General features: G+C 35.4%; 3 protein-coding genes across 3 annotated transcripts; 2 read left to right on the plus strand and 1 right to left on the minus strand.

Annotated features, from left to right (window-relative positions):
• Window positions 1–2082: 2082 nt before the first annotated feature.
• On the plus strand, window positions 2083–6490 carry dnaja (DnaJ heat shock protein family (Hsp40) member A). The gene is made up of 8 exons (XM_052597206.1): window positions 2083–2212; window positions 2551–2697; window positions 3819–3993; window positions 4087–4191; window positions 4269–4496; window positions 4576–4806; window positions 4903–5003; window positions 5725–6490. The coding sequence occupies exons 2-8, from the start codon at window positions 2566–2568 to the stop codon at window positions 5938–5940; spliced, it is 1188 nt and encodes a 395-aa protein (XP_052453166.1). The 5' UTR covers window positions 2083–2212; window positions 2551–2565; the 3' UTR covers window positions 5941–6490.
• A 660-nt stretch (window positions 6491–7150) lies between these two features.
• Window positions 7151–8785, minus strand: rps27l (ribosomal protein S27 like). The gene is made up of 4 exons (XM_052597215.1): window positions 8623–8785; window positions 7628–7736; window positions 7437–7547; window positions 7151–7336 (listed from the first exon to the last, which is right to left on the minus strand). Exons 1-4 carry the CDS (start codon window positions 8626–8628, stop codon window positions 7308–7310), a joined length of 255 nt encoding a protein of 84 aa, XP_052453175.1. The 5' UTR covers window positions 8629–8785; the 3' UTR covers window positions 7151–7307.
• A 222-nt stretch (window positions 8786–9007) lies between these two features.
• On the plus strand, window positions 9008–19558 carry LOC128013993 (ras-related protein Rab-8B). The gene is made up of 8 exons (XM_052597214.1): window positions 9008–9181; window positions 9878–10149; window positions 13138–13198; window positions 14575–14635; window positions 14725–14802; window positions 15044–15133; window positions 15411–15527; window positions 17651–19558. The coding sequence occupies exons 2-8, from the start codon at window positions 10026–10028 to the stop codon at window positions 17741–17743; spliced, it is 624 nt and encodes a 207-aa protein (XP_052453174.1). The 5' UTR covers window positions 9008–9181; window positions 9878–10025; the 3' UTR covers window positions 17744–19558.
• The last annotated feature ends 173 nt before the right edge of the window (window positions 19559–19731 follow it).

Genomic DNA, 19731 nt, shown 5'->3' on the forward strand with positions numbered 1-19731 from the left:
AGAGATTTCTGACAGAGAAGAGCTGGAGAACTCAATCAGCATCTACTCATCCGTCTATGAAACACAGTTGAACTAACGGCTGTTTTCTGGATGACAGAGAATCTACCATCCTTAAAATCACTGAAACTTTGACCCAACAAATTGAATTATGTGATTCTTTTAACAAAACCAATAAAATAATGTTACACCACTATTGTTGTTGGTGTTTATTTCTAATAAACTGATTGCCAAAACAGTTTTGTGAATTTCTTAAAAATAAAAATAAAAAAGGAAGATGAAATCTCTAGACACTAAATTAATAACTGAAAATCAAGAAATTAGACAGTAAACTTTTGGAGGCATTGGCTTCTTAATAAACTGGGGAAAAGTTTAAAAGCCAGGTTAACATCTAAACAAAGTGATATATAATACATTTCACTTTAAATGTTTCACAAGCTATATAAACTTTATAGGGCAAAACTGTTGAACTAATAAATATGTTTTTGTTATATTAATAGGAGGTAAATAGCCCTAATCCTCATTCAGATTCATATTTCTGTTGCTTGCAATAAAATGAACAATAACTAAAATAAAATATGAATAAACTGTGTCGTTACAGCTAATTGCCTTGGTAACCGTTTCATTTACTTTAATGTACTAACATTAAATTTAATTAAACTAAACCAAGCAAATAAAAAAATAACAAATAACACAATTGTAAATAACATGCCTCATCTTCGTTTAGCCTGCTGAAAAGTTTACTTTGTTACAGAGCGACCTCTGCTGAGCAATTGGCTAATAGATTTTTGCAATGACATTTTCCATTAGTTAAAAGCAAGAATGATGTTCCCGTTAATCCCAGTAAAGCTGCTTTTAAAACGATCTGTAATGTTTTGTTTAAAGCGCTATATAATTAAATCTGAATAGACACATGTGGGATCTAGATTTACTTTGCTTTAGTAATGACTTGCTACGTTTTAAATCTGATACACGTGCTATAACATTCTTTTCTTTACATTAATTTTGCAGTATTTGCACATGCATCCTACATTTCTTTAAAAATAAAATCTACTTTGCATGTTACTGTAAATTAAAACATCATGCAAACCCATTCTAACGTACAAAAAGTTAGGTAGGACTTTAATGCATAATTGCTTTGATACCAACAACATCTCATGATTTCACTTTGCTTAAGTAATAACTTCTATATCTGATACACGTGCAATAACTGTCTTTTTTTGCATTCATTTTGCAGTATTTGCACATGCAACTTACATTTCTTTAGAAAATGTATCTCTCTCTCTCTCTATATATATATATATTTGCATGTCCCTGTAAATTAAAACATCATGCAAACCCATTCTAACATACATAACGTTAGGTAAGACTTTAATTCGTATTAGCTTGGATACCAACATCTCGTGATACCAAGCTGCATGCCCTTCTTCCATCCCATCATCCCGTCTATTCTTCGCATGGAAGGTTCCAGCGCCGGAGCTCGAGAAGAAATAAATTATACTTGAGTTGACACATGTTGGATCTAGACTTAATTTGCTTTAGTGATGACTTGATACGTTCTATATCTGATACACGTGCTATAACTTTCTTTTCTTGTTTTGCATTCATTTTGTAGTATTTGCACATGCATCTTACATTTCTTTACAAAAAAAAAATCGATTTTGCATGTAACGGTAAATTAAAACACCATGCAAACCCATTCTAACATACACAAAGTTAGGTAGTACTAGCCTACTTTAATTCATAATTGCTTGGATGCCAACATCTTACTTTGCTTTAGTAATAACTTGCTACGTTCTATATCTGATACATTGCTATAGCTGTCTTTATTTTCTTTCTTTCTTTTTGCGTAGGCTAAATTTTTCAGTATTTGCACATGCAACTTACATTTCTTGAAAAAAAAAACTAACTTACTTTGCATATCACTGTAAATTAAAACATCATACAAACCCATTCTAACATACATAACGTTAGGTATGACTTTAATTCATAATTGTTTGGATACCAACATCTGTTGATACCATTCTGCATGCCCTTCTCCCGTCTATTGTTCTCGTGGAAGGTTCCGGCGCCGGAGCTCGAGAAGGTTCTGGAGCACCGCGGTTTATATAAGAGCGACAGCGCGCGCTGCGCTCAGCAGCAGTACAACAGTCACACAAGCAGAGAGACGAACCCAGCGACACAGCGAGCCGGCTTTAACTCTTCCTTTATTCCTGTGAGTATCCTCACACTCATAACGTACACGAATACAACCACGAAGATTTATTTGAGGTGTTCTCTCTAGAGCCATTCATTAGTGTAAAGGACAGTTTGAGTACCACGTTAGCTTTCAAGTAATAACAGTCCGTTGTAATTAAAGTGACCGCGTCTATTAACCTTCTCTAATATTGTTTTATGCGACCTTCTCTAAAATTGTTTTATGCGACCTTCTCTAATATTGTTTTATGTAACACATATATGTTTAGTGGCATTATTAAACACTGTATTCAGCTTTAATGTCTTTTAACTGTCCTAGGCAGGACTGTTGATATGTTGTGTTTCTGTACTCTGTAGCTGATTCTGTCAAAGATGGTTCGAGAAACCGGCTTCTACGATCTGCTCGGCGTCAGTCCCAAAGCCTCGCTGGACGAGATCAAGAAGGCATATCGGAAACTGGCGCTGAAATATCACCCGGACAAAAACCCGAACGAGGGCGAGAAAGTAAGCGGAGGCTGTGTCATGTTTCACGTCGACTTCTAAATACAGCGACAGAAACACGAGGAACCCTCTGGAAGTGTCCTGAACACTCCTGCGAGATGCGTTTCTAAACACGGCTTTGAGACCCATCCACATATATGGATGCAAATAGTTCATGATTTGTATTTGTGTTATTATTAGATTTTTTTAACCTTTTTATTATTTTGAATGAAGCGGTAAACGGTGCAGAATCCATTGACAGTAATGGAAGAAGATAAAACAAAACAATTTAATTGAAGTATTTTGTTTAATGATTATATTTTATCTTATTTCATGTTGTTACACTGTAGTATAGGGACCGATTCTCACTATTTACTAGTTTCTCATTAGCATGTCAATTATGAACACATTGGCTGTTTACTAGAAATTATAAAGCACATATCTTTCACATTTCAGGGTTTCTCAGCAGTGGAAGTCATCAGTTGGGATAATTTGAAATTGTCAAATTGACCGTCCCTCCCATAGACACTGCATTAGAAACACCCTCACTTTAGCGTTAACTAGTCATTGCTTTTTTTGTTTTTATTTTGTAATTTGATGCAAAGGTGATATAATGCAAAGTATAGTGTTATACATGTACATGCATGCATTTAAAAAAAATCTAAATATAAAAAAAACTAAAGGATTTACGATGCTGATGAATGTTAAACGCGTATATTCAGTCTTGTGAAAAAAAATTAACATCTATAATATTATAGATACTTAATTTTCAGGAAAGTTGCTTTGCTAACAATTTGAATCATAAAAAGCACTATACAAATAAAATTGAATTGAATTTCATAACACTTGCATAACACAGGCAGCAAAATAGGAGATTAATTACAGCAAAAGTTGTAGTTTACCTTAAAATAAAGTGTGACCATGTTGTCTTACTTAGATATTTGTTGGGATTTTAGAGAAGGAGACATAAATAAAAACAATGGCGAACAAAATTACAAACAATCAAATATATGAATAAATACAAATATTAAGTAAAAAATTAAGCAATTTAAAAGATAGTATATAACAGTACAGGATAATAGACTCGTGATGGGAAGTGGGTTTATGCATGCATTATTAAAATGAATCTCTTTCCTTTCCTCCAGTTTAAACTAATATCACAAGCCTACGAGGTCCTGTCCGATCCCAAAAAGAGGGATTTGTATGACCAAGGAGGCGAACAAGCCATAAAGGAGGGAGGCATGGCAGGAGGAGAATCTCCCATGGACATTTTCAACATGTTCTTCGGCGGCGGAGGCAGAATGCAGAGAGAAAGGAGAGGTATTTAGTCTTAAATACAGTTTATGCACTTTAATGTTTCAAATCCTGGTGGTTGGTAGCTAATACGGCGTGCTATCTGTTTTCTTTATTCAGGTAAGAATGTGGTTCACCAGCTGGGAGTCACACTGGAGGAATTATACAATGGCTCGACAAGAAAACTTGGCCTTCAGAAGAACGTGATCTGTGAGAAATGTGAAGGTAAGAAGGTTGCAAGAGTTCCTTTAACGGGAAAATTGTTCTAATAATATTGTAATCCAAAATGATCTGTCTTGCAGGTTATGGAGGCAAAAAAGGCACAATTGAAAAATGCTCAACTTGCAAAGGAAGAGGGGTTCAGGTCCAGGTGCAACAGATCGGACCGGGAATGATCCAGCAGATCCAGAGCATGTGCTCCGACTGCCAAGGACAGGGAGAGAGGTTCAACTCCAAGGACCGCTGCAAGAACTGCAATGGACACAAAGTAGAGCGCAAGAAGAAGATTCTTGAAGTCCATATCGACAAAGGTAGAAGAACATGACGTTTGCTGAATTCCAGGCGCTTCTGTAATCTAATGAAGTATACTAATAATGGTCTTTATCACAGGTATGAAGGACGGCCAGAAGATCACATTCAGCGGAGAAGGAGATCAAGAGCCTGGACTGGAGCCTGGTGATGTTATAATCGTACTGGATTTGAAAGATCACCCCGTCTTCCAAAGACAAGAAGACAACCTGATGATGAAGATGAAGATCAAGCTGGTGGAGGCGCTCTGTGGGTTCAAAAAGACGATCTGCACGCTAGATAACCGATCGTTGCTCATTCACTCACCTCCAGGTATGTCCTATATGCTATTTATACGTGCGTAATATTCAAGTGATATTTCATTTGATATTTAGGACATCAGATTTCATTCTTCTTTTTATTTTTTAGGTCAAGTAATAAAGCCTAATGATCTAAAATGTATTCATAATGAGGGCATGCCTGTGTACAGAGACCCTTATGAGAAAGGGCTTCTCATCATAAAGTTTGAGGTAAGTCAGTACTTAATTACATTACTTATAACATGTTTTATTATTTTTATTTCAGTAATTTCAGTAAGTGCTTGTTTTTTGTTTGTTTTTTAATGTCGCTTTGCATCTTCAAGAAACAAACCATAAATGAATTACTGCCAAAAAAAAGTAATTACTAATAATTAATTGAAATCATTATGGGGGGAAATAGACAATTTACTCTGATTTGTGATCATTAAAAATCTTACTATTATTATATTTTATTCTATTTCTTTCATTACTATTTGGACTTAAGTTTTGCTGTGCAAAACATTAAATATACTTCTAAAAAACATTACATATACATTTAATTAGCTCTAAATGAATTAGACAATCTATTATACTGAAAAGAACGTAAAAAGAAATGTGTGATTATCATTATATTTATATATATATATATATTTGCATCTTATAGGAACAAAAATTTCTTACGTCTAAAAAACCCATTTCTAATTAAATAAAGTTATTTAATATAATTAAATTTTCATCTCTTATTTTTATTTTAGAGTATTTTGCTTGGAATCTTCTATTAAAAAAACTAAAACAAATTGCTTACAGCCAAATCACATTGGAGATAAAAGGTTTAGTAAATATATAATAAATAATGGAGGGAAAAAAAGATCACGTGTGAAAGCAAACAGTGACTGAATTATAATTTGTGCTGGGAGCATCACATCTTACTGAAGCCTTTCTGTTCTCTCAGATCGAGTTCCCAGATAAACACTGGCTACCTGAGCACATGCTGCCTGACCTGGAGAGGCTACTTCCTGTCAGAGAACATATCATGATGTCAGATGATATGGAGGAGGTGGACCTGTGTGAAGTAGACTATGAAAGACAGGAGAGAAACCGCAGCGGGGAAGCCTACGATGAAGACGAAGGGCCCAGGCATGGTGGCGTCCAGTGCCAGACTCAGTAAACGTCATGGAGAAGAAACACTGGAGCATTCCTCGTGTCGCTGCACATGTAAACTCAATATTAGGCTGGTTTAATGTAGTTCGTGCGGAGCTATACGTACAGCAAGAGTTTCCTCACCAAGCCTTACGAAACGGACCACTTTCTTTCATTGCAATTGTTCTTTCTGAAGTGTCCGAGGAGGAACCAGGAGTGTTTGGCAAAAAAACACCAGAAATGAGTATTAACGGACATTCAATTAAAGCAACTATTTTGGATAAAAATGTCATTTACAAATGGTATTTAATAGTGACGGAAATGTGCATGTAAACTATTATTTATGTTCGAGTATGTTGACTTTTGTATGTTAATCTATAGATGTGCTTTGGTCAAGAGCGGGGGACGCGTTTTTCTGCCAGTTGAAAATCTGTATTTGTATATTTTCTAAGAATGAGACACACCATATATTTAATGTGTTGTTTCCTTCTTTTCACAAATCAAACATTTCATTAAAATTCATCCTTTAATATACTGTACATAATTGCAACTGAATAAAATCAATCTCAAAGATCTTTCCAATGTAAAAGTCTGTTTATAGTATTCTAGCTAATTTTATATCGTACACAAACCCTCTCATACGATTTATAGCCTAGGGTCGGTGAGATAATTATAAAGTTTTACAAGAAAATACACAAGGATACATCAAATTGATCAAAAGTGATATTAAGAACAAGGAAAAAATCCACTTAAAGTGTTTTTTGAACTTTCTATTTAAAAAACAATGAAAAATAGCTTCCACAAAAATATTAATCAGGAACTGTTTTTTTTTTTTTTTTTGTATGTATAATATGAATAAAAAGAAAACTCAAAATGATTTCTGAAGGATCTTGTGACTGAAGACTCGAGTATTTGATACTTAAAATTCCATTTTACATCCCAGGAATAAATTATATTATTAAACAATTTACAATATAACAATTTTATTGTAAATTATAATAATATTTCACTATATGTCTATATTTTTTATCAAATAAACAGCCTTGCTGAGCACTAACAGAATTAAAATATCCTTGTTATCCTCTAAAGTTTGAATGATAATGTTGATGGTTTCTTAACCACAAAATATAGATGTTAAAGATTACATAAGATGAGATCATGGAGCATTGCATGAGCTGAGAAATGAAACTGCACTGACTGTTCTGGAAATGTTTGAATTCAATTGGAGGATGCAGCTGTATCATGCAGAAGAAACTTTATTCAGAAGCACTGAACTGATAGCACGGTAGAAAGAACCTGCCATGCACCATTCATTATCACATTATTCAAGATCATTCATTGTAATCAATGAAAAGTAAGGCATTAAGAAGATGCACCACACCTTCTTCATCCTCCTCAGTGTTGCTTTCTTCTGAAAGAACAACCTATTTGAAAAAAAAGAAAAGAAGTAGCTTAAGATACTGTATCAATTATTTTGATTTCTAGACAGGCTGGATGTTATACAATCATTCAGCAAACACACACCTTCGGTCAGCCTTGCTTTTCCTCCTGTGGGCTGGCAGAGCACTGTTGAACACCCAACGCACAACACAACCGTCTGCGCATGACTGAACACAGTCGTGATCTTATAGCAACCTGCGTAAAGAGAAGCAGAAAAAGATTACATTTCCTGCAAGTGATAAGACAAACAAATGGTTCTTCTAAAGATCTCAAACCTGGGCACTTCACATCCATGAAGTACGAGTTGGGACTCTGCACAAGCCTTTTCTTCTTATGCTGCCTTCTCTCAAAATCAAAGGACGGGTTCAACAGATCTTTGGCCAGCTGGCAAAAATATAGTTAAAATATTATTCTTATATATATATATATATATATATATAAATAATGTAAACATTTACATTTTCAATACTTTTAGTTAGAATTTAAATATATATATATATATATATATATATATATATATACACACAAAGCAGCAGCAGAACATATAATATATAAAAATATATTAATATTTAAAATTACACAAACACACAAATATATATATATATATATATATATATATATATATATATATATATATATATCTGAAAATATTGACATTTTCAATTTGAGTTTTTGACATTTCAAATATTTACATAAAATCACATTTAAACATTTACGTAATAAATGTATGTCAATTATATTTCATTCACACACCCCATAAATGTTACTAATACACACACACACACACACACACACACACACTCACTCTCTCTCTCTCTCTCTCTATCTCCAACAATATGACAGTCATTTTACTCTCTTAGCTATAAAATCTACAATCTAGGCAACACAACATTTATGAAGGCACTACCGTAATATCATTACAAACTGACACTGTGTTTCTTTGCACACGAAAACAACTGTTTAACAGCCATATTGATCACTCCCATCACTGTCAGTCTGAAAACTATAAAACCTTACTTTTAAAAAGACAAATAAGACATGAATCTTGTCCAGCCTCGCGTTTTACTCGGTGCCCTGAAACAGTTTAAACATGTCTCGTGTCAAGTGAAACATTAGGCCCTCTCTGAACCTGCGCAGCGCCACGTGAAATCACAAACTTTCCCATGTTTACCGCACGGTTAAAACAATCAACAACCGGAACAGACGACAGAGCATATATGAACAGCTGTCAAATGCGAGAATCGTTGTCTAGTTGAGCACACGCACTTACAGGCATTGTCGGGAGCTGCTGATAATCGCATTCGTGGCTCTGCTGCTTTGAGTATTTTTCCTCGAGTCTCTAGATGACTGCAAGAGTTGCCAAGTTCAGCTTCATAAAGCACATCTGAAGAGACATGCCCAGGCATGCTCCACAATAAAACACGCCTTTATACATTAGACCCTATAAAACCTGACAACATTACAGGGATTTCCCGAATATTACATCAGCTCGACAATAAGTGATAGCGAAATGATGCTATCGGTCACCTTATAGGCTATATCTCAACAAAGAACACTGACGGCCATCAGCTCTGGGACATGATGTGATGATTATATTAATAATAATAAAAATAAGAAGAAGAAGAAGAAGAAGCTGTACAATTAAAATTTTGTAATTTAAAAGAAAGAAAGAAAGAAAGAAAGAAAGAAAGAAAGAAAGAAAGAAAGAAAGAAAGAAAGAAAGAAAGTCAACCTTGTGGGTGAATTGTTCCCGTATTGGCAACCTTGATAGTCATAGTGGGGCACCTACTGTTTTTATTAGCAGCCATCCACACGGGATGCATTTCGTGGTGAATTTTTTGTTTATTTATTTATTTTTGCGTTATTATGTATTCTTATTCGAATGCAGTGCAATATTTGAGTATCCCTGTACCTACTATTTAAATTCAGCTGGCAGATCTTGTGACTTCGCCCCCTAACGGTTGTTCAATGGCAGCACCATTAGCATTATTTTCAGTTCTGGACAGTTAATGTACAAGAACTGTTATCGAATATATGAAGCACATGATCCATTTGTTGTGTTTATTATTATTATTGATTCATGAGTTGTATATATTTGGAAATTGGAATTTCTACGTCTTAATAGTATTAACAAAAAATTTAAATGCAATAGTTAAAGAAAGGGTATGAAAAGATCAAATACATAAAAGCTTTATAATAATTTAATTATTTTTATTTAAACAGTAAAAAGTAATTATTATAAATGTGCCTTTAAAAAAATAAAAACACTTACTGGTGTGCATCTCGAGACAAAACAAAGACACTTTTATTTCGTTGAAACATCTAAGACTTACATTTTAGTCTGGGACAAGGTTTAAGCCTTGTCTGTGAAACCGGGGGTTAAGACAAAATTATTTATTCTTAGTGTTACGTATCAAATCAATATATCAGTATAACATCTTTAAATATGTTTTAAGAGTCTACACTAGAATAATTCTTTTAAAACCTTTTTTTCTTTCTTTCCGTATCACTGACTGTCCTCCTAGAAACTACACTGACCAATCACGCAGCAAGCACGCGCTGACGTCACACCACGAGGCTCCGCCCTTGCCAGAGACGCATGACTTGTGTGTCAGTGCCTCGAACAAGGGAGACTGTGCACTGTCAGTCAATAAGGAAATACCGGCTCGGTAAATGGCGAAGACCTACGATTACCTCTTCAAACTCTTGCTAATAGGAGACAGTGGAGTGGGAAAAACATGTCTGCTGTTCAGATTCAGCGAGGACGCGTTTAACACCACCTTCATCTCCACAATCGGTCAGTTCACCGGTGATCTGGGTTGAAGGTATTGGACTGTGTCCCGTTATGTGCAGGACAGTAGTGCAGTAAATCTGTTCTAATTCAGTTTCTAGGGGCATTTGTATTGATAAAGTACGTTTAAAAACCACCTGTGTTTTTTTTAAAATCAATAATGTGATTATGTGTAAAACTAAAACATCTGGATTCATTTACAAATGCATAGGCCTTTGAGTACATACAACTGTTAAGCTTGTTATTGACAAATACTTATTACACATACACACACACGCACTTTATTTGTTTAAATTAGTAAATCTGTATCTGTTTTAATATAAAACTAGTATTAATTAGTATTAGTATTAATATATAGACATCTATATCTAGACATCTATCTATATTTGCCTATATATATATATATATATATATATATATATATATATATATATATAGATAGATAGATAGATAGATAGATAGATAGATAGATATGAGTTAGGTAGTCTGCTCTGGAAACAATGCCGTCAGCTCTGTAAAGGTGTGAGAGTCATATTTTGCTGACCAGAGCTGTATCTACTTTTATCCTGTGAAACCCGTTCACTAGTGGCCTTACAAGCTCATACAGGAGACTACACAAGGGAAACATAAACGGTGTATTGAGTTATATGTATTCATTTTGTGTTCACACTGGTGGACTCAAGCCACTCAGTACATTGCTGATAGATGTTTTGTTGTAGACCTTTTTAGAAAACTTCTGGTTCCAAATGGGGCTTTTCAAAGCAGAAAAGAACCATTCTGGGTTCTTTAGTGAACAGTTCTTTAAAGAACCATTTTTTTTAGTGTAAAGAAGATTTTAATAATCTTAAGAAACCTTTTACGGTATAAAGTACTGTGAAGGTTTTTTATGGAACCATGGAAGCTGATAAAGAACCTTTATTTTTATGAGTGTACAGTATATGATTAAAATGACATCTACTTTTAAATAAAAAACAAGTATAAGTGTCAAAATTATATATTTTTAATATCTTAAAGAAGTACATTTATCTTGCGTTAAAGATTTTTAGACAGGATACTGCATGAGAAAATAATTTTGCAGTGTGTGTGTGTGTGAATGTTGCACAGTTGTCTTTCGCCTGCCTGCACAGAGAGTTTAGTCATTTCCTTTGTCAGTTTTTCCATCTGATTAAAACGTCACCAACGCCTTCTCTGCCTTTGTATGCAATGCTGTCTTGCAATAGGGTCTCTGAGCCTTGACTTTCTTTCAGACTTTAGTTGTATTTGCAGCCTGTTTATCAGTTACAATCCCTGGTGAAAAGCAGCAGTTTTGCTGAAAGTGTTGATGTTGGGATGCTAGAATTCGTCACGGTCAGTCTGCATGAACAACATTTTGGTGACAACATCAGGACGGGGTGCTGGGGAAAGTACGGTTCCTTTGTGCGAGGTCATAGTAGACTTGACCATGAACAGAGGGCTGTACTGTTTGAATGCCCATCATGCTCTCGTGATGTTCACTCAGCCCATCTCAGCATTCTTCCGCCAATGCAGCCGAGCATTTGACTGGCATCTGCCTTCTTGTGCCAGGACGTCCATGACCCCAGTTGTGGCCACTCTGCATTCTTCCCCGCACTCCTCTGAGCGTCCCACCTCCGCTTCCTGTGACTGCGTGTGTGTCTCTCAGGGTTGTGATATTGCTTAACAAAGTTGCTTTGGCTAGATAAGTGAATGTAAATGTCATAGCTATGTTTCCACCCACATATTTGTATGCACATTTTTGGATATCGCATACAAAATCTGGATGGAAACGCCAAGATGCACATAAATGTTTAAAAATGTGCAATAAAAATGAATGCACTCAACTAAACCTGTTGAAAAAAAAAAACAGTTTAGGTATGTTTTGAAGAATGGCTGCTGGTTTGAGCTGGTCCTAAGCAACTGGCTCCTACTCAGGACCAGCTTAAACCAGTTCATGACCAGCTAAGAACCATCTTAAACCAGCTCAAACTAGCAGCCATGCTTCAAAACATACCTATCCAGCATATGCTGTTTTTTGTTGTTGTTTTTTTCAACAGGGAAGTAGGATACATTTCTTATCCAGTATGAAAACATGTGATGGAAACACTTTAACCAAATAAATTCCATTGTGCACATCAAAAAAGACGTGACTTTGCGAAGGGACATCATACCTGGATCTCATTGATGGATTTCACTGCGAAGCATCTGAAATGATAGTTTTGTCATTCTACAATGCTTAGTATAGTCAAAGTGCTTTGTTATAATTAACTCCCAGAACTGCGTTTCCAAACATCAGGCTCCGAAAATAAGATAACATGACCGCGTTTCGTCTGCATGCTATGAAGCTTGTAATTTTTTTGTATACAAACATAATTATATATACAGTGCCTACTCCTACTGAAGCAAATTAAAAATGTCTTTGTGATATTTCGCGCAAGTTAATCAGGAAGTGATGGTTTTGTTCTTTTCAACTCACTGGAAGGAAACGGTGCTTTATTTGCAAATGTTTTATGCAACATTCCAATTGTCCTAAATATTTCTACAGGGTTTTAAAAAAATGCTGGGTAGCTAGTGTTTTGTAAGCGTTTGGCCAATCAGTGGACCTTTATTTATCTCTTTGATTTCTCTTTGAGTTTCTACTGAATGCCACATTTTGCATCATCTGAATCCTCCATCTTGATTGATTTATTGATTGGAAATCGCTCATCTCTCAACACCATCAATAGGCTTGAGATGTCATATATACAGAGCAACCTAAAATGTTGAGTTTGTTGTTGCGTGGCACACAGCATTTGTGTGAAGCAACCTGGAATACAGAAAAAAAGCAATTTTCCACCAACCAGCAGGGCAAAAGATGTCTAGAGGAGCAGCTTAACCCCAGGAACTGGAAACAAGTCATTATATCTTCACCACTGCCGTGCAACATTGATTGTACCATTGATTCCGTGTGGTGTCAGTCACTGAAGATCTGACGATGTTTCTCTTTTTCTCTGTTGCCAGGAATTGATTTCAAAATCAGAACTGTTGAGCTGAATGGGAAGAAAATCAAGCTGCAGATATGGTGAGGTGTTTGTCTGTCATGAGTATGCAGCGATAAGTCCTGTTTTATTTGCGTCCCGTTATGTCATTTACACTTCATCTTCAGAGATATTTAAAGCTGTGTAAACTGTTGGTGTTTTATTCACATCTTAAAAAGACTGCCTGAATATAGGGAACTCAAGTTTTTGCCCTTAGGCAGAGTTTTGTTGCTTGTAAGTAGCTCTGAAGCTATTAAGCTATTGTAGGCTTCTAATAAAAAGTTTAAGAAAAGACACACTTTTTAATAAAGCTGTGACTTAAAACATTTAAAATATATTAGCTTTGTAATAGCTAAATGTACTATTAAATAAGTCCAGTATATAATCAAGTACAGTGTAATCAAGTACTTAAGTAATTGTGTACTTTTTAAAGCACACCAAATAGTAATTAAATGAATGATTATAACTAAACGTACGTTAAAGTAAAACTTTTAATTTGACTTCATTACAGAGTAAACCTTTTGAAAGTGTGTTAAATTCACTTAAGTGGATTTTTATTTCAGGAAGATTATATTATCTCCAAGTAATATACTATATAAGTGCACATTCAGTACGGTTAAGTGCAGTTTCTTTCCCATCTAAACTACACCTTGCCTGTGATTAGCAAAAACAATGCTGATATATCAGTTAGAACTCCTAAACACAGAGACCTGGTGAAAACATCCATTAAATTTTTTTTATATGTCAAATAGATGATAATATGTAACTATAAATGGTCAAATACGTAAGTAATTTATCATTCTGGATTCCCATTGCAAGTTAAACTGTTAGCAGGGAAGCTTTGTGTAGCCCTCCTCAATTCAACTGCTAGCATACCAGTAACCTGCTATCATAGCATTTCACAAGCCCATTATTTTGCTAGTTTAGCATGCCATTAGCCTTTAAGTCAAATTTAGAAATTTAGACAAACTTAGACAAAGCTTAGCATACTTTAACGACACACAAGTTACTAGACTACACTGGCTAACATGCTAATATAGCATATGGCTAGCCCATTAACCTGCAAACTCTTAATAGTCTTTGTTCGTTTATTTGTGAAGACTGATGAGTAAGAAGGAGATCACATTACACATTGTGGCTGGCCTTCCTGCTAACAGTCATAATGCGCACGCACCCTGTCCCGTTAGGTGACTAATGAAGGATGAGACGTGCAGATGATAGTGTCATGGACAGGCTGTACATCCGTACCGCTCTCTCTCTCTCTCTCTGTCTACAGGATGTTTATATTAAAAGCTTGCAGAGAGCAGGGTGGGATTCACTGTAAACGAAACTGAAGTGTTGAGGCAGAGCAGGGTGACCGAGCAAGGAAGGAAGAAGGATGCATATACTTTTTGTGTGTGACTGTCTGTTTGTTTTACAGGGACACAGCAGGACAGGAAAGATTTAGGACGATCACCACGGCGTACTACAGAGGCGCTATGGTAAACACCACTGGCTACTACTCATGTATATGTGAAAGTGAGGATCATTGAAGATGGATGTTTCATATTTCCGCTTGCTGTGTTTTCAGGGCATTATGTTGGTATATGACATCACCAGTGAAAAGTCATTTGAGAACATTAAAAACTGGATCCGTAACATCGAGGAGGTAATACTGAAGAGGGATGTATTCACATATTGATTTGTGTTGTGTTTAAATTTACATTATAAAACAGATTCGGTCCTGGTTTCTGATTACTGGTTACTACATGGCTGGTCAATCATATTAGGGGGCCATTGTATAATAGGATTGTTACCCACTCTATAAGTTTATATGACATATTATTAATTTGATACGTTTGTTAGAGAATTTAACTTGAAGGGCTGAACTTCTCAATTATTAATTTCAGCATGCATCGTCTGACGTAGAGAAGATGATCCTCGGAAACAAATGTGACATGAACGACAGGAGACAGGTGTCCAAAGAGAGAGGAGAGAAAGTGAGGCCTCTACTTAGAGTTTTCTGTACAAATAATAAATAATTAAAAAAGTAATTTAAATAAATATTTTAAAATAAGAATAACAAATAAAATGTGTAAATGTCATTCTTGTAACACTAGCTTTTTATTATAGATATAGTAATTTGAATCAGATATTCAGTATTTTGAGCGATACTGGAGCAGATTTTAATGATATATTTAGTATTTTTATGAAATATTTTATCTAGTAGTTTTTGTTTTGTTTCTTGTTAATAACTTTTTTTTTTTTTTTTTCCAGTTGGCAATTGATTACGGGATCAAGTTTTTGGAAACAAGTGCAAAAACCAGCGTAAATGTCGAAGAGGCCTTTTTCACCCTTGCTAGAGACATTATGGCTCGACTTAGCAGAAAAATGGTGAGTATTTCTTGAAGTTTTTTGTAAAACTGGCATTAAAAAAAAAGGAATAGTATTTTTCTAGTTAGAATTTATAATTATTTGTACAAAGGATTTATATATATATATGGGTAAAAAAATAAAAAAACGACATTATTTTATAACTGGTTATAACATTGTTTTATGATTGTACTTAGTTTGATTAAATGGAAACCCATTTCAGCCACTAAATAAAAATATTAAAAAGGTAATGGTGAATTTTTAAATCAAAATTTAAATCAAAAATCGCTCAAGTGGTTCTTTGATGTCATACACCGATCAGTCTGTGCAGCACCACTTCAAAGCCAACGAGACTATGGCCAGTGGTTCAACACGCCAAAGGGTTCACCCAGTTGGTTCAAAACGTGGATTAAGAAATGAAATGCCGCTGTGGGTTGCTCGGGTTTGAACAATTCTGATTTGTCTTTATCTTCTGGTTTGGCAAAATTGAACAAAACAGACAACATTGTGTCTAAAATAACACAATATTAACTTCTTAATGAACTGTTGTATGAGTATCACATTTGAACTTAGCCTACAGCTCGTGTGATCTTTCTTAAATATGTAATGTAAATATGAGACAAAATTTCAAAGGGGGCATTTGCCCTATATCTTGAATTTAAAGGGGGGGTGAAATGCTATTTCATGCATACTGAGTTTTTTACACTGTTAAAGAGTTGGATTCCCATGCTAAACATGGACAAAGTTTCAAAAATTAAGTTGTATGATTGAAGGAGTATTTCTGTTCCAAAAATACTACTTCCGGTTTGTCACAAGTTTCGGAAAGTTTTTTTCGAGTATGGCTCTGTGTGACGTTAGATGGAGCGGAATTTCCTTATATGGGTCCTGAGGGCGCGTCTGCCGGAAGAGCGCGCGCTCCCGTATAGCACAGCACTGAGAGCAGAGACATTCACTGATCAGAGCGAGAGCGTCGCGAAATGACACAAAAGAAGTGTGTTTTTGGTTGCCAGGGCAAGACAACCCTGCACAGATTACCAAAAGAGAAACAGCATTAAGGGACCAGTGGATGGAGTTTATTTTTACAGAGCATCAACGGAGTTGTGCAAGTGTTTTTGTTTGTTCCCTGCATTTCGAAGATGCTTGTTTTACAAACAAGGTCCAGTTTGACGACGGATTTGCACATCGTTTATTTCTTAAGGATAATGCAGTCCCAACGAAAAAGGGTCACAATCGTGTGTTGGAACCGCAGGCGGTGAGTAAAACGGCTTTAAATATCTCTGTGTTGTTAACTTAGCTATCAGCGCGTAAGCACATCAAGTAAACAACATGCGATGTTGTCATCAAACTACACTTTCCACATGTACAGCTTAAAAAAAAAAAAAAAAAACGACAAAGTGCAACTTAATCATTTTCCAAAACCGCTAAGCAAATATATATACAGTTTCAGTACATACCACATAGAGCCGCTGTTGTTGCTGCTGCTCTTGTTAAATTTCAGCCTCTGGATCATAAATATACGCTGAATCTGACTGTTAGCAATGGTTTGTTTTGGTTGGTTTTGTCCTCAGGTAATGTCACAGCTTCCAAACGCTATCAGCGCAAAAGCCTATTCGCTCTCGTGATTCTTTAGCCCCGCCCACACGTCACGCCTACAGACGCTCGTGTTTTTCCGGAAAAAATCGGTACAGACTATCTTTCTCTTATGAATATAATAAAACTTTATAAAATATAAAATATAAAAAAGACTTTTTGGAGTCATGAAGGATGCAGTACTACTCTATAGGTACTCAAGATTAACAGGATATTGAGTGAAAACGAGCATTTCACCCCCCCTTTAAGGGATATTTTCTAGGCTCAATCATGCATTAAGGTGTTGCCCTGCCTCATATTGGTCATCAATCGACTGTATGAAATGGCAGATGATCCACATAGGTCTGGGACGGGGAAAGTGCGTTAAATGCGTTAATCATTTTAACACGTTATTTTTCTCCATAATTAATATAATTAACGCGTTAAATTACCAACCCTAATATATATATATATATATATATATATATATATATATATATAATATATATATATATATATATATGTGTGTGTTTTACAAAGCCAAATTAAAATGTTTCTATCTTTCTGTTGACTAGAATGAAGGTGGTCAAGGAGATCGTGGAGGGCCGGTGAAGATCTCAGAGAAGCGCTCTAAAAAGCACAGCATCTTTAAGTGTGCTCTTCTGTAACACTTTTACGGCAAGTGTATACAGTACGTTCACCTCGCTGTGTGTCTGCAGCAGCCAGAAATGCTCTGCTGGTATAAGATATCACACGAGCACCTGCAAAGAGCTGGACTGTCAGGCTTAAGAACAGATGAAGGTTCTTCTTTCCAAGCCCTTAAAGTCAAGATGGAACAGAGGAACGATGCAGTTTTGAGAGATTTAGTCAGTTCACTCAGTGGTAGAGTCACAATGGGAAACGTTTCCATTGTTGTGTGGTGATAATCGTGATGATTGTGTCAAAAGATGATGGATCAAATACAAATTTTTTTTTTTTGTGTGTGTTATTGTAAAATATTCTTATATGGACACAGCAACGTGCTGTCTTAAAACATTTGCTGCTGAAGGCTTAGATGTATCATGTACAGTATTTCTGAATTAGTCAGTGAATCTGCCTTGTTGTAATATGTGTCTTTTATACAGTATACACACTGTGTTCTTGCACTGGTTAAAAAAATGTAATAGAGAAAATCTGTAAATGCCATTTTTATGACCCCCAGTGGGTTAAAGCACTTGTGTTTTCAATGAGCTCTCCTCACAGGCACGTCCATGTATAGCACAGACGGACATCCATCTGCAGGAAGGTTTCAAAGAACGAACATGATGGCTGTAGAGCAAGATGGGTGAAGGAACATCTTCAGGTCCGGTATCAAAGGGAACACGTCTTACTTGCCAAAATCACAGTCACTCATAGAAGATGTGTGTCTTGACAAAGCTAAACCTGTGAAATTGTTCCTGTGTTGTACTGTAGAAGTATAGCGTATATATTCTAATTCAGTCTAGCACTTATTTGTGACTATTTGTGACCTTTTTTGAATATGAAAATGATCATTAACTATTTAATTAGCATTTAAATTGAGGTTTTAATTTGAAAACAGTCCTGCTTGGCCGTGTGAAATCAAGTATAGAGACTAGCGTCTTGTGTCAGTGCTACAGTATGTTTTGTATTTTGTAAAACAGGATAACCACTAACGCATGTTTATAAAAACTTATTAACGAAAACTGACCTTTCCTATTCCAACTTGATATTTTTAATTTTAGCTCTTTTTCATTTTTTATTCAATGACATCCAATGCATAAGGTTACATACTCAATGTACACGCAACCATTATTTACTGTTTACAATCTTTCACCATAGGCTCTTAAAAGAAACACACTGTTGCCAAAAAGTGGTATTTTGTGCTTTTAAAATTTTTATTTTATTAATTCTTTGCTTGTAATGTGATTGTCTAGTTGTTTTAGTCAAAGATTGCAGGGTGAATGCAACTGGTTAATTCAGCAACGCGTGAGACATTTTCGGTCTACTGTTTAAACTGCACTAATAGTTGTATCAGAAGAAGTAGCATAGATTACAGCAATAAAACGTCCCCATTTGGGAATTGTCTCCTCTGACTACTTGTGCTGATGTTGGGGACCTTAATGCCTTGTAACTGGATCTACTGTATTACTCTGAGTTGGACTGTTTGAATCTTCAAAATACATTTTTGGGCGATTGTCATATCACTTTGACAAATGTAGCATTACCATGACCACCGATATTCAGATGGGACCATTGCTATGCATGTATTTTCTTTCATATTTGTGATTGTATGACCGAAGTTTTAAGAGTTGATGTGGTGTAATTGGACTATATAATGCGACCTGTTTGCTGAAAAGCTACAGTATGCTTATTTAAACGTTGAAACCTTAACAAAGAAAATGTGAACAAGAATTTGAAGTGTGGTTTTATTAACTGTAGACTTTTATACTAGATATAACCAAAGTAAATACTGTATAAACTTGTCTTCAGCCTAATTTTTTTTATCTTGTGTAAAGTTCTTCTTTTTTTCCCGCAGTTCATCATCCAGAACAGCAGATGGTGCTATTACACAGTCTTATTCCCACAATAAACAGAATGCACCACTCACACAAACACGCTAACTCCAAACATTTAGCATTGAGGTAGACACATTTTT

The sequence above is a fragment of the Carassius gibelio genome, chromosome B25, assembly GCF_023724105.1.
Source record: "Carassius gibelio isolate Cgi1373 ecotype wild population from Czech Republic chromosome B25, carGib1.2-hapl.c, whole genome shotgun sequence".
Classification (NCBI taxonomy): Eukaryota; Metazoa; Chordata; class Actinopteri; order Cypriniformes; family Cyprinidae; genus Carassius; species Carassius gibelio.

Excerpts from the sequence above, each read along its gene's own strand:
- LOC128013993 (XM_052597214.1), top strand. The coding sequence starts at position 10,026 with ATGGCGAAGACCTACGATTACCTCTTCAAACTCTTGCTAATAGGAGAC. Across the intron at positions 14,803-15,043 it reads GGATCCGTAACATCGAGGAG|CATGCATCGTCTGACGTAGA; the intron begins GTAATACTGAAG and ends TATTAATTTCAG. Across the intron at positions 15,528-17,650 it reads CTCGACTTAGCAGAAAAATG|AATGAAGGTGGTCAAGGAGA; the intron begins GTGAGTATTTCT and ends TCTGTTGACTAG.
- rps27l (XM_052597215.1), bottom strand. Across the intron at positions 7,548-7,627 it reads CATGGATGTGAAGTGCCCAG|GTTGCTATAAGATCACGACT; the intron begins GTTTGAGATCTT and ends CTCTTTACGCAG. Across the intron at positions 7,337-7,436 it reads AAAAGCAAGGCTGACCGAAG|GTTGTTCTTTCAGAAGAAAG; the intron begins GTGTGTGTTTGC and ends TTTTTCAAATAG.
- dnaja (XM_052597206.1), top strand. The coding sequence starts at position 2,566 with ATGGTTCGAGAAACCGGCTTCTACGATCTGCTCGGCGTCAGTCCCAAA. Across the intron at positions 4,497-4,575 it reads TGAAGTCCATATCGACAAAG|GTATGAAGGACGGCCAGAAG; the intron begins GTAGAAGAACAT and ends TCTTTATCACAG. Across the intron at positions 4,807-4,902 it reads GCTCATTCACTCACCTCCAG|GTCAAGTAATAAAGCCTAAT; the intron begins GTATGTCCTATA and ends TTTATTTTTTAG.